Below are 13,104 nucleotides of genomic sequence, written 5' to 3' on the forward strand. Positions count from 1 at the left end.
ACTCGACCAATATTCATTTTATGAAGTCAAACGTGTGTTCTACCCTCTAAATTATTTAGTATGAAGGACCCACGTTTGACTACATAGAATGCAGTTTTGTCGAGTTACCGATGGTTTAAATTTACTGACAGCACTGAAAAGTGTGGGTGTCAGTAGTGATCATGATCCAAGATCCATATATTCGCTAGGTTTATGGTCGTCTTGATGTAGATCATATTGCTTGGGATCTTGTTCCTCGTGTACTCGGTGTGTAATTTTATTGGTTCTTGCGGTAAAAAGACCTCGAATCCATTGTCGGCCGTAAATATCAAAGATTTTGTTTTAACATTAAAACCGATTAAAACACCGACCGAACATTTTGCTGACTCGACCGCACACAAACCGAAATTATCCAAAGAATGCTAACTATTCATAATTGATTCAAAATCCACCTACATTACGGTTTCATTCGGATTCAATTAGTGGAAACAAGAAAGTCGTAAATTTCTGGCATTTTTTGTGTGCTTTATCTAAACAATCACCCACACGAAACGTATGGTTCTCTTTCATTCCGCTCGGAATGGTTATGTTCATTACGAAAAATCGAAGAAAACGAAAATCTCCAACTTTTGAATTTATAAAAATGATTTTGCTATTTGACTGATTCTCCCATGTAATGCATGTGATCGAATATGTGTGGGCGATTTTAAGCTCTAAATTGATATGCATTTGATGGTCGAAATCGTCGAATCTCGAATGGTTTAAGACTTTGTTCAAATGCCGTTGTAGTGTTCCATTTTCGACGTGATTTTCTATTTGCATTTTGAAGGTATAAATCATCTTTCTGGATGGCATCTAATTTATGACTTCAAATTGATTAGAACTTGGAACCATAAATTATTCAATCTTCTTTGTTGTCGAAGGTAGATATAAAATATTGAACGACACACTTTCCGGTATTCGTGTATATAAATACAAATTGTATGAACGGAAAGTCAAGTCATCCACAATAGTATTGAGACGGTGCTGTGTAAAGTCTTATTATGAAACGCACGCAACACGTCCGTAATTAATTGACAACGATATCTTGATTGGTGCGTTTTCGTCGCTTGTCTTTAAAAATTTATTTCATTTCTCGTTATATGCATCGCACAGTAAGTGATTTATAACAAAAGGAAGTGCGGTCATTTAAGTAATAAATGATCGCTTATGGGGCCCTTACAGTTTAAATTGAATTATGACCGAATGCATCGATCGTAATTGCGTTGATAAATGGTGGCTTTACACTGACTGGCTAATCGGTTTGTGTAGGTTCGAATCAGTTAAAATTTGTTTCAGTTTACAATTTAACGTTGGTGTCGAGTCAATGCATTCGCATGTTTGGCTTTCACTAAATTTTGTTATTTTGACGAAATTCTTCGACCCAGATAGCTACTAAAGGGAAACCGTAGTTTCATTCCGGAATCACAACCATTTCTATTGTTGATTCGGCCCTCAAATGTTCGTTTTATTTAAATCTTGTACTTCTCGTCGCTTACACTCTTTTTATCTCGTGTTTGAGTAATGCTAAGGAACCAGCACTACATGTTAATGACGTCTGGGTTATGTGGGAAGGAGTTACATACAAAATTAAAGCTATTTTGTCCAACAGAATGTGAGTTTATATTCAAATGCATTTTCTCGAAAGGAATCTAGTACTTCTCTCTCTCATTATCTCTATATCTCTCTATGGTGTTTGGTACAAAATCTTTTACTTCATTTGTTTCAACAAACATTTTGTTAAATAAGTGTGATCCTATGAAGATACATAGCCACAGCAAACATATTTCCAGATCTCGCGTTATTTCCTAGTTCTTTTTTAGAGAACCTTGCAGTGATTCTCAAACTACATTCATTCAGATCATAGTATCGAGAAAGTAACGACCCCAAAAGAAAAAAATTGCTACGCAGCCGAACGTTTCATTTACTTCACCGTTTTTCTTTTACATAGCACACAAGGTGGTAAATTGAAAATAATTCTCTTGAGTTCTCATCTACAGAAAAATCCCATTTATTTAATACAAAAGCCCGCCTTGTAGATATGTACTGCTTATTTATAAACGCACAACTGCAGTTTGAAAAATATATTTCGAACATCTGTCGTTATTCCCCTAAGTTCATTTTCGGCTGTGTCACAAAAATAACGAAGAAACAATTTTTTTTCGGTTCGAATTCAACTTTTTTTTCTCTTCTCATTATAAGTTGTAAGGCTAAGGCAAAAGGGATGCTTAGTTTTACCCTCACAACATTTTGTACCATCCGAAGAAATTAAAATGAAAATGCATTTACTCCCACAAAATCACGTACCATTAATGTGCTGTTGTTAGTTTTTGCTACACGGGGGTGTTGTATGGACGACATAAATTTTACTGTTCGTCGTATATATGCTCGTATAAAAGTATGTTTGATGAAAAGAGAGATATACCTTTTGTCATTCGATTCACCGTGGAGATTTTCAGTCTTCAATTATTCGAAATGTATCCCATTGTAACATTTTACGGGACAAAGTTTTTTTGTAATGAAAAGCTGGCAGAAAGACACAAAAATGTATCGACTGAATACACTGAATTTTGAAGCCGTTCGTCATTGTGATGTTACGTAAAAGGTGTCGTCAGAGTTATTGATTTTGCATTCATTTCATTCTGTTTACCGAACCGGGCTAAATATAGCCCGGGTTAAACATAATACACAATTGGAATGAGCTTTTGTTTTTCTGCTTTTTTTAAATTAAAATCAATCGTCACGTTTCCAATGAATTTGGATGTGCCGGTGTAAACATACATAACAATACCGAGAGCGATTCAATTAAAGACTCCCAGTTGTAACAATATTGGCATAACTAATAAAACATGAAATTTCCATGGATTTAATTACGAATGCCACTCACGAAACAACGTTGGAAATAGATTATTTATTTAATATTTCGTGTGTCCGTACACACAGACGAAAGAAAAAAGAAAAAAAACCTCAACGAAAGCATCGGTCGGTTCGCAATGGAGTTATGAGTTTAGTTATTTCTGACATAGAGAAGATAAATGGAAATTTGATTAGAAAGCGAAAATTGATATCAATTTGATGTTGGTTCGTTTTATTTGTTAAACAATCCGGTTGCGATCATTCAAAATAATTGATGTGCTGTCACGACACACGCATCAAATTACCAAATTTAATCGACGGATCTTTTCCAGTTGACGTTGCAACACGGAATAATTGATAAGATCCAGCAACTGTTCGTTCCACATGCATTACGACATGAGTCAAAAATTCGAATGTGGGTTGTGGAATGAGTAGCAAGTATTGGATCAAAAATATTTGATCTCATAGCTCCACGGGTAATCTTAATTCATAGCTCCACGGATAATCTTAAACTATCCATAACGGTAGATGACACGAACGACAGATAAGAACTATGGGACAAGTTGGCGATATGAAGGGAGAACGAGTTTCGGAAGGACAGAAGGAAAGTTTTCATTCAAACACGTAACATTCAAACTTTCGTATCTAAGGCGTTCCTTCTCTGATTTCTCTAATTTGCAATTCGAAATGATAGAACTCAGAGAAAAGAAGAAAATCAGCTTAAATACGAAAATTGAATTTTTTACTGCTGAAGGGTTCAAAATAACGGAAATAGACGACAAATTGCGAAAAATAAAGTTTTTTCTAGAGGCACACCATCCCATTCCATAGCTACGAACTACTTCACATTTTTGTGGAATTCGTTTAATTTTTCATGAATATTTAAAATTATTACCCTTCGAGTCCCATATTTACCTCGAATTTTATTCGTCCTACAATTCTCTCCCTGTGCATAATGCACACAATTCATTACCGCACGTTTTACCATCATCTACATTAATTTAACGGTCATTACATTAAGAACTCTCTTAATAAATTCGTCTAGCTGGAAAGAAATGGTGCAAACAAGGGCGCACAAAACCATAACGAACGTATGCGTTTTTTGTGAATAAATTTTCCTCTGAACATCCGGTCTCTATTATTGAATAATAACCAGTGTGTTGTGTGTATCAGCCACCCCTAACTGCAGCAATTTTTCATGTTTTCGAATGCGTGATAAAGTACCTTTTTACATGCTATGCACGTGACACGTGTGCAATAGAATTCGCTGCTAGATCAAACGATATATTTGGTGGTTATGGAGTGAGAATGCAGAATGCTCATTTCTGGTAAGCGAATTTTACTTTAATGAATGGTCTAGCAGCGATAATTTGATAAGTAGGAATCTGAGACGTGCTTAATGCGAAGCGATTTATTGTGGAACGTGTGCGATGCAGATTTTTATCGAAAATCTCGAAAAAGAGAGTTAAGTTTACAAAACTCTCATCCGTTGATTCCAATGACGTTTGTGGTTACCATTTTTTACATTTTTTCGTGAAGCGGCTGCAGAGGAACCACAAACATCATTGGAAACAACGGATGTTCGTTTCGTACTCAGGCCATCGGGACGAATCGAACCCATTATGTAACCATTTGTGGACAAAACCTGTCTTACCTTAGATATCCACCATACCGACATCATCCATCAAATCTAAACATATTCGCTTATTGCACTTCGTCGATTCATAAACCACACATCACCACTCTTGGCCACATACACTTTGGGAACATTAAACTTACTGAAATTCTCATTGAACCGATCAATTACTTTTCACACCGGTGCATTAATGATCGACTGTATTGCGTGTGCATAACCGTATATATTCTTACCGCGCGCACTTAAACATTATATTGAATCCGAATTTGTAATATTTCCCACAGATTCATTTACGTTACCAGGTAAAAACTCTCGCCATTTGTTTATTTTGTTGTTATTAACATTTGAGTGCATACAATAAACAAAAACATCGGTACCAGCGAAGGTACATAAGGTAACAACAATAATAATAAGTCGAAGATGGAAACAAATATCGAAATCTCTGCACTCTGCAGTGCCGTCACTAGGTTTTTAGGCGTCCTTGGGAACCATTTGAATTAGACACTTTGCTTTAAAACTAATTTATTTCAAAAATTTTGCGCCAACAAATAGAAAATTTTGAGCCCGTCAAATCGTTGCGCCATAGGCAAATGTCCCAAAATACCCGTGTGAAGTAACGGCACTGTCTAAATGGTGTTGTTTTTGGCTGGAAATGTGTGTATGTGTGTGGTGCAGCACCTCTATTTACGATCAACCTTCTATCCGATCATTTTCAGTCAATTACAATAAACAGCTCAGTTCGACATTTAAAGATTTTTTTTAAATTTTACAAAAGCACAAAATCGTGACCCAACCATCATGAAAATATATTTCTCAAACAAACAAAATGAAAACTCTCAGCCGAGATTTTTGTTACAAAAAAAATAATTTCAAATTAAAAAATTTGTTTGCGGAAAAATGCATCGTTCATATCGTCGGTAATGTATGCCAGACAATGTGTGCAATTCCACTAATGGTTGGTTTCTTGGTAATTGGTTGCAACAACAAAAAATTATGTTAATTGGCTGTGTTGCTCAGCTGAGATAGGTGCTGGGTCTTGTTTTATTTTTCCCTTGTAAACAACACGATTCAATTGAAGTGCCTGTTTTTACTGAGCTGAAAATAATCATCGTCTCATTGTAAGACGCGTTATAGCTGAGCTAATTGTTCTTTCCCCCTTTACGGTTGATGTAAACCATGGCACTCCAACATCATTGTAATCGTTTAACCTCTGCATCATTTCCAATCACCCAACTCCATCTACACTGCTATCAACCATCATTAATCAAACTTTCTCTTTTTGCTTACAGCTCCGCGCAGTACAACATCATGTCCGGGACCGAACAATCTTCCGCCGTTGCAGTTCCACCATGTGCACGGCGACAACATTCGAATTTGCCGGGATGGAACCATGGCCAAACGATACGAAAGCTTTTGCAAAGGTATCACGTTCAGTGCCCGACCGGTCAAAATTAACGAACGAGTCTACGTGAAATTCAGCGAAATATCGAACAATTGGAGCGGTGTCATCCGATTCGGTTTCACTGCCAACGATCCAGCTACACTGCGAAACAGTCTTCCGAAATATGCGTGTCCGGATTTGACGAACAGGCCGGGCTACTGGGCAAAGGCCCTGAACGAACGGTTCTGCGAGCGTGACAATATTCTATTTTATTATGTGACGAGCGCCGGGGATGTGTATTTCGGTATCAATGGCGAGGAGAAGGGAGTGTTCATTAATGGTGTGGAAACGCGAGGGCCGTTGTGGACGTTGATCGACATCTATGGAAATTGTTCGGCTATTGAATTTTTGGATTCTCGAATTTACATGTACCAGCAACAGAATCACAGCGCTAGACGTTCCGGTGAGCCAATGGTCGACAGCATAATTCCCACATTCCAATCGGTCAGCGTTAGCGAAGAAGCTCCGGCAGCGAATCGAATCGGTAGCGGTGACATCAATCGTTGGAGCAGCAATTCAAATGGCCTGAATAGTATGAATCCGATTCCATTCCATCGTATAAAGGGACGAAATGTTGGATTGTCGGCAGATCGATTAGTGGCGACCAGATCGGATTCGGAATATTGTCAGGGTTATGTGTTCACGGCACGACCGCTTCGTATCGGCGAGAAAATCATTGTCCAAATTCTGCGAACCGAATACATGTACACCGGAAGTCTGGCCTTAGGTCTAACGTCTTGTGATCCGGCATCACTGCAGTCGACCGACCTACCGGATGATTCGGAAATGCTATTGGACCGACCTGAGTATTGGGTGGTTAGCAAAGATGTTGGCTCGAGTCCCGTTCGTGGCGATGAAATTACTTTCTGTGTTACGGTAGACGGAGAAGTTCAGATCAGTAAGAATGGCGGTCCCATTACCACTGTCATGCATGTCGATCAAAGTCTCCAATTGTGGATGTTTCTGGATGTGTACGGTTCCACGCAAAGCGTCAGATTATTTAGTCAATCGCTCCCGGCAGTCCTACCGACATCACCACGTCGCCTTCAAGTGCCAATGCCAAATTCAGAGTCTGTGAACAGTTTGAACTCTCAAGTGTCACAACAGTCAGAAAATCAACGTCAAGCTGCTCAACTGGCCGCTCAGCGTTTGATAAGTCTACAAACAACCGGTGATATGCTTCTACAAACGGGCGGAACGGTTTTGGTTGTCAATTTACCACCAGCTCATTCAACTGAAGTCATATCTACAGCTGCACAGAGACGACAGCAACCACAGGTGTCCGTACCAGCCGTGTCTGTACCAGCGTGCACCAGCGCTACATTATTGACAAACTATAGCAATACATACGAAGAGGTAAGAGCTTTCTAATCCTCACTGTCGTGGATAGTTTCGTTAATTTCTTGTCTTCTCTTTCTCACAGCCAATCAGCTGCCAACATCCAAGCTACAATAATCGTGCCGATGTCAATCAGCCGAACGGTATGGTCACGTCTCCACAACGACTGCAAGTCCAACTGCCCAACTCAGAGTCCATAAACAGTTTAACCCAGCAAACGGAAAATCAACGCAAAGCCGTCCAATTAGCCGCCCAACAACAAATTGCAGCCGAAAATTCCGTGCAGTGTGCCATTTGCTACGAGAATCCGATCGATTCGGTGCTGTACATGTGCGGTCACATGTGCATGTGCTACAATTGTGCAATACAGCAATGGCGTGGAATCGGCGGCGGACACTGTCCACTGTGTAGAGCTGTAATACGGGATGTCATTCGAACGTACAAGTCATGATGTGATGAAGTTTGTTTCTAAAAAAAATGTTTTTTGTTTGTTTGATGGATACGTTCGAAAGGGAGAGGCAGGATTGTGTGATTGGGAAATGCGGCGGACGGATTTTATATATTTTTAAGAAGATGTTAATGTCAAAATGAATGAGAAAATAATTCGAGTTGCGGGATAGAGAGCGCAAACGACAAAACTATGTTATTATATTAATAATGTGGACGGACGCACTGCGAGGTGCAGTACGAGATTTTTTTTAAATGCATTTAAATGTTGGTCAACTAGTCAAAACGAAAAACTGAAGGTATCTCGGGTCGGTTTTAAATTTAGTTTTTTGTTTGTCATATTCGAATTTGATAGTCAATCGCTGCCCGAGAGCAGCATAATGTCATGACTCTATTTTGATGTAAATTTAATAAAAGATGAAAGAATACGGAAAATTTGAACCGAAATTTTTTAATGGAACACAAAAATGGTCGACCGAAAAACAGACTTTGCTTGCTCGACAGATGGAATGCGAAATTGTAATGCCATATTTGAACATCGTTTTCCATAGACGAAAGGCCCTAGTTTCCTGATAATTCAGTCGATAAACTTGCAGCACCCTAACACACTCAAAGAATTCATTTTTCGTTCATCACTACGATAGAAGAGCGATGCGCCTAAACATTATCTGACCACTAGGTTAGATGTTTTCCTTAGAATTTTTTCTTTTGCAAAATTCTAAAGTGAAAACAATGAGGACCGATTAAGCCTTGTACTCGCAGTGCCTTTTTTGAGAAAATTTTAAAAATTCCGAAATTTTTCAAAATATTCACTGAAATTTGCAAGAATATCCCTGAAAGTGTCAAAATTTTCCAAGAATTTTTCAGGAATTTCCACGATTTTTCCAAGACTTTCCACGACTCTTTCAACAATTTTGGACGATTTTTTTAAAGAATTTACACGACTTTTCCAGGATTTTTTCGAGAATTTCCACCAATTTTTCAAAATTCATTACCCCGCAACACTTCAAAAATTTGCTTTCGGTGTCTTGCTAAAGCATTGTATATGATGCACACACTTAGTGAGCGTTCACTGGGAATCGAGTTCAGTTGAGAATGTTTTAAAACTAAGGTTTAACAGAAATGTTCATGGTTGCCTCGCATCCATCCGGAGAACGTCGAGCATCGTTGGCCTACATTTCGCCGGTCCGTGAAAATAATTGTAGCAATAAAAGCAAGTAAATAAACAAAAGCCAAATAGAATAGCGCATCAATTCCTCCATTCCATAACGACATTTTCTTTGAACAAAGAGAATTAACGAAGAAACTAAACATAGATTGAGAAACACAAATTTTTTTAACGAAGATAGTTCGATAAAAATATAGCGAGAAAAATAACAAAAAATAAAATTTGCCAAATATTACAAGTATAATATCAAGCTGGTTGATACCAACAGTAACATATACTATGAGTATAATAAGAAATTGTGTCGAAACAAAAACAAAACACATTCTCTAGCGGTCAGTAAAGTAAGCCAGGCGAACTCTTAAATTATCATTAACTATAGACGAACAAATATTCAATTAATTGTAGTGTGAAATATAGTAATTTCAGGGGTAAATCATAAGTGCGCGCGTAACTAAGTTTCCACTTAAACTCACTGATGTCGTAAAAATAGTGACGATCATGAATGATTATAGAAAAAACATTAAATCACTAGCCTGTAAACTTTGCGGAGGTCAAACGGATTGCCATTTTGTTAGATACACTGGAGGACACTTTTTCCACACTGTTTTGCACCCGTAAAATATCGCATTTTCGTATCACAGTTGCTCTTCCTGGTTTCTCTGATGATTCCTCTCATTTGCCATTTGACATGGAATACGAAACGAGAGAAATCAAAGAAGCGGAGAGGAACTGCTTAGATACAAAAGTGGGATTCTTTACGTGTGACCTCCGCAAATCTTACAGCCTTATACATATACATTTCCCTAAAAGTATGATGATAGAACAAGTCTGGAAGTCTTTCCAATGTTCAACTTTAGAATCCGTTCGAGCAGACGAAATTATTTGACCTATCGAATCATTTGAAGGTTATCTTTCTGCTGGTTTCGAGCAGAAAATTGACATCCATTCCCATATCAAGATCGTCAATTCCGATGACATTTTTTGTACAATTCGAAATTGAGTGTGAATCCCTTAGCTTTCGCATTCATTTTCCGTTTTTCATTTCGATTCCGTTCTTCCTTCAATAAGCGACAAATTAAAATCTTCCGACCTTTTTTGTTCAATCACTTTACCATTTATTTGTCCCTGTAGGAACCTCTAGTCACATCCTTGTAGAAATTTCTTGATAACATCGACCCCATCTCTGGGATTTTCCAATGAAATATTTCCTTTCCAAATTCTAAGAAAAACTCCTCGAATGCCTTAATTTGATTAAAATAATTTTTATTTATCTATTTAAAGAGACGCCTCTCTTTTTAAGTTCTAATTTAAATAACTTTGTAAATAGTCGGTAATGAGTAAGATAATGTGCAGAGTTCGGTGTAGACGAAAAAGTATATTTGATATGTTTCTCGTAAATTTAATTATTTAGCCGTAAATGCATTCGTAGTTGATAAGGAATGTTACCTCGACAACATTTTTTTTCTATGTAAATACAAAAACCACAAAAATTATTCATTAAAATGAAACAGAAAATGTTAAACGAAAACCACGGTGTTTCTTTTCCTTCATTTTGTCATCGTCTCAACTACACATAACGACGCAAAGGAGACACAGTTCAAATTTTTATTTTGTTCTTCTGTCAAACTTGACAGTGCAGCCAAAGAAAATTTTGAAAATGAGGAAATACCTCGAGATTTTGTCCCAGAACGTAACGAAAAGAAACAAAAGAATTGGGATCTGTCGAGGATTACAAGTAAGTTCGATGACATTTTTGACTCCAGTTACCCTGTTGCTCGTGAATTGATTGTGAATTGGGACAATCACATTTCCAATTTGTGTTCGATCGTGTCCAAGCGTATTGAAGTCCTTAAGCGTCTTCGTTTCTTGTCTAAAAAGATCCTCCGCCAGGGGGAACTATCTTAACACCCAAAATTATTTTCCCCCAAATTAGGCAAATGCAGCAAATTTATTTTCCCCCAAAATTTTCCAGGAAAATCTTCAAAAATCGACATTTTGTTCGTGGGTGATAATATATTTATGTGCAGTGCCTTTTTATATTATCCCCCAAATTTTCTCCATACATTCGTTTGTGGGTGTTAAAACGCTTATCTTTTTACGAATTTTCATTGCATATAAATAGCGTTTTAACACGCCGAGCGATCCGGCCCATTGCCTCGGAGCGAAGCGAAGGGCCGCAATGCGAGCCGGGCGCCGGAACGGTGTCAGTAACTTAGGAGTTAATTTTTTTTCTCTCGCATCGTCTAATAATAATTAGTCTGTGTAATTTGTTTTTTATAAATAATATTATCACCCAAAAATTGTTCATACATTTGTTCGTGGTGGATAATAAAAAAGCTGACAGCAGAAAAATTATTATCCCCCAAATTGGGGGCAGGTGCCTATTTATATTATCACCCACAAACAAATATATGGAGAAAATTTGGGGGATAATATAAAAAGGCACTGCACATAAATATATTATCACCCACGAACAAAATGTCGATTTTTGAAGATTTTCCTGGAAAATTTTGGGGGAAAATAAATTTGCTGCATTTGCCTAATTTGGGGGAAAATAATTTTGGGTGTTAAGATAGTTCCCCCTCCGCCAGATATACTTCTCTACCATTGGGATTCAAGCCGACGCCAATCCAAACGAGCTATAGCTCAAACGAATCATCGTTCCATACTGAGAATTTCGTGGAACAACTTTGGTCTCGAAAAAGTTTTGTTGGGCTGACATGGCCTTTAGAAAATTTTTCTCCGAAGTGGTCGCGAAAATCGTTTTTTATCAATAGCTTTAACATGCGTGATGTGAATAATGTCAAATTGTGTATGTGTACGTATATGAGGCGAATGGGGCGAATATTGTTGACCAACAAACGCCGATGTCCAACCCACACAGCCGCCACAACAAACGAAAAACCTCGAAAAAACTGAAATTTGTGAAGGGCTCTGAGCTGCTGGGAAAGCAAGTAACAGGAAGCTGTAACCTGGAGTTTGGAGTTCACTTCACGCCTTATCCATTGACACCCCACACGACCATACCTACCGTCAGAGAGGGTAAAGCCCACATGTTTCGACCACAGTTCATGGTCATCTTCAGTGGTTTGATCTGAAAGGCATAAAAATGGTATTGGATAATTAACACACTGAAGAAAAATGTTGTCTTGTCTGTCAAAACTAAAAGACAAAGTGCCAAAGTTGAAACAGACTCATGTTATCTATTCGTTAACTTGCTCTTGTGGTATGACATATGTTGGTCAAACCATGAGACATTTGGAGCAACGGATATCAGACCACCGATATCATACCCGTACAAAAAATCAAACGCACAGTGCCCTGTGTGACCAGTGACCATCTGATTAAAACACATTAAAGTTAATTGCGGCTTGTCAACTTTCGGCACCCTGGACTTTACTTAAATCGTCGAGGAATGCCTTCAAATAAATTTCTAAAAATCTAGAATTCCGTTTGTGGCATAATACGGACTATTTATCGACAAGATTCGAATTTTTGTTTCAACGCAGACGATTTTTGATAGACAATACATTCTGTGCCCGTACAAATCGCACCGCTAAAGTGTTCAGTTGTGTTTGTAAGTGAGACCGTAGAACTATACAATGGCCACTAAATGGTTCTCGTGTATGTGGCGAGATTTTTCATATGAAATGCGTCGCGATGAGTAGAGCAACACTGAATGCGATCAAGAATTGTTCGAATATTCATTGGTAACCTGCCGCTCGGTAAGTGCTCCTCTATTTACATGGCGGAGATGAGAGCTATTATAGAAGCATACTACTTCTGTAAGGCACAGTGTAACACTAATGACGATGTATGTATCTACACAGATAGTCAAGCAGCCTTAAAAGCCTTACGCTCGCCTTTTATAAAATCTGCTATCACTCTGGAATGCTGGAACTTACTAAATAAGTTAGCTGAGAGAAACACAGTAAAACTAATATGGGTGCCGGGACACTCTGGAATTAAAGGAAACGAGGAAGCGGACATTTTAGCGAAAAAGGGTGCACTAACAGAGTTCATAGGTCCCGAACCTGTAATGGGTACTCCATATAATTGTATTAGACAAAAAATTACATCACTCCGTAACATAAAATTTATTAAGTCATGGGCAGATAATCCGAACTGTAGACAAGCCAAAAATTGCATAAAAATAAGTAGAAAGAACTCAAAGTTCTTATTAAACATCAGCAGGACGAG

The 13,104-nt window shown here is 38.0% G+C and overlaps 1 protein-coding gene across 3 annotated transcripts in view; it reads left to right on the plus strand.

Moving 5' to 3' along the window:
* Positions 1 to 10,432, plus strand: part of LOC119084351 (protein neuralized) — a 54,060-nt gene extending 43,628 nt beyond the window's left edge. For all 3 annotated transcript variants that reach the window (XM_037194296.1, XM_037194294.1, XM_037194293.1), the window contains exons 2-3: positions 5,800 to 7,307; positions 7,375 to 10,432. In XM_037194296.1, the coding sequence (XP_037050191.1) occupies positions 5,800 to 7,307; positions 7,375 to 7,740 (1,874 nt within the window). In that variant the 3' untranslated portion in view covers positions 7,741 to 10,432. The remainder of the gene's footprint in view (positions 1 to 5,799; positions 7,308 to 7,374) is intronic.
* The last annotated feature ends 2,672 nt before the right edge of the window (positions 10,433 to 13,104 follow it).

Source organism: Bradysia coprophila, unplaced genomic scaffold (assembly GCF_014529535.1).
Source record: "Bradysia coprophila strain Holo2 unplaced genomic scaffold, BU_Bcop_v1 contig_732, whole genome shotgun sequence".
In the NCBI taxonomy this organism is placed as follows: domain Eukaryota; kingdom Metazoa; phylum Arthropoda; class Insecta; order Diptera; family Sciaridae; genus Bradysia; species Bradysia coprophila.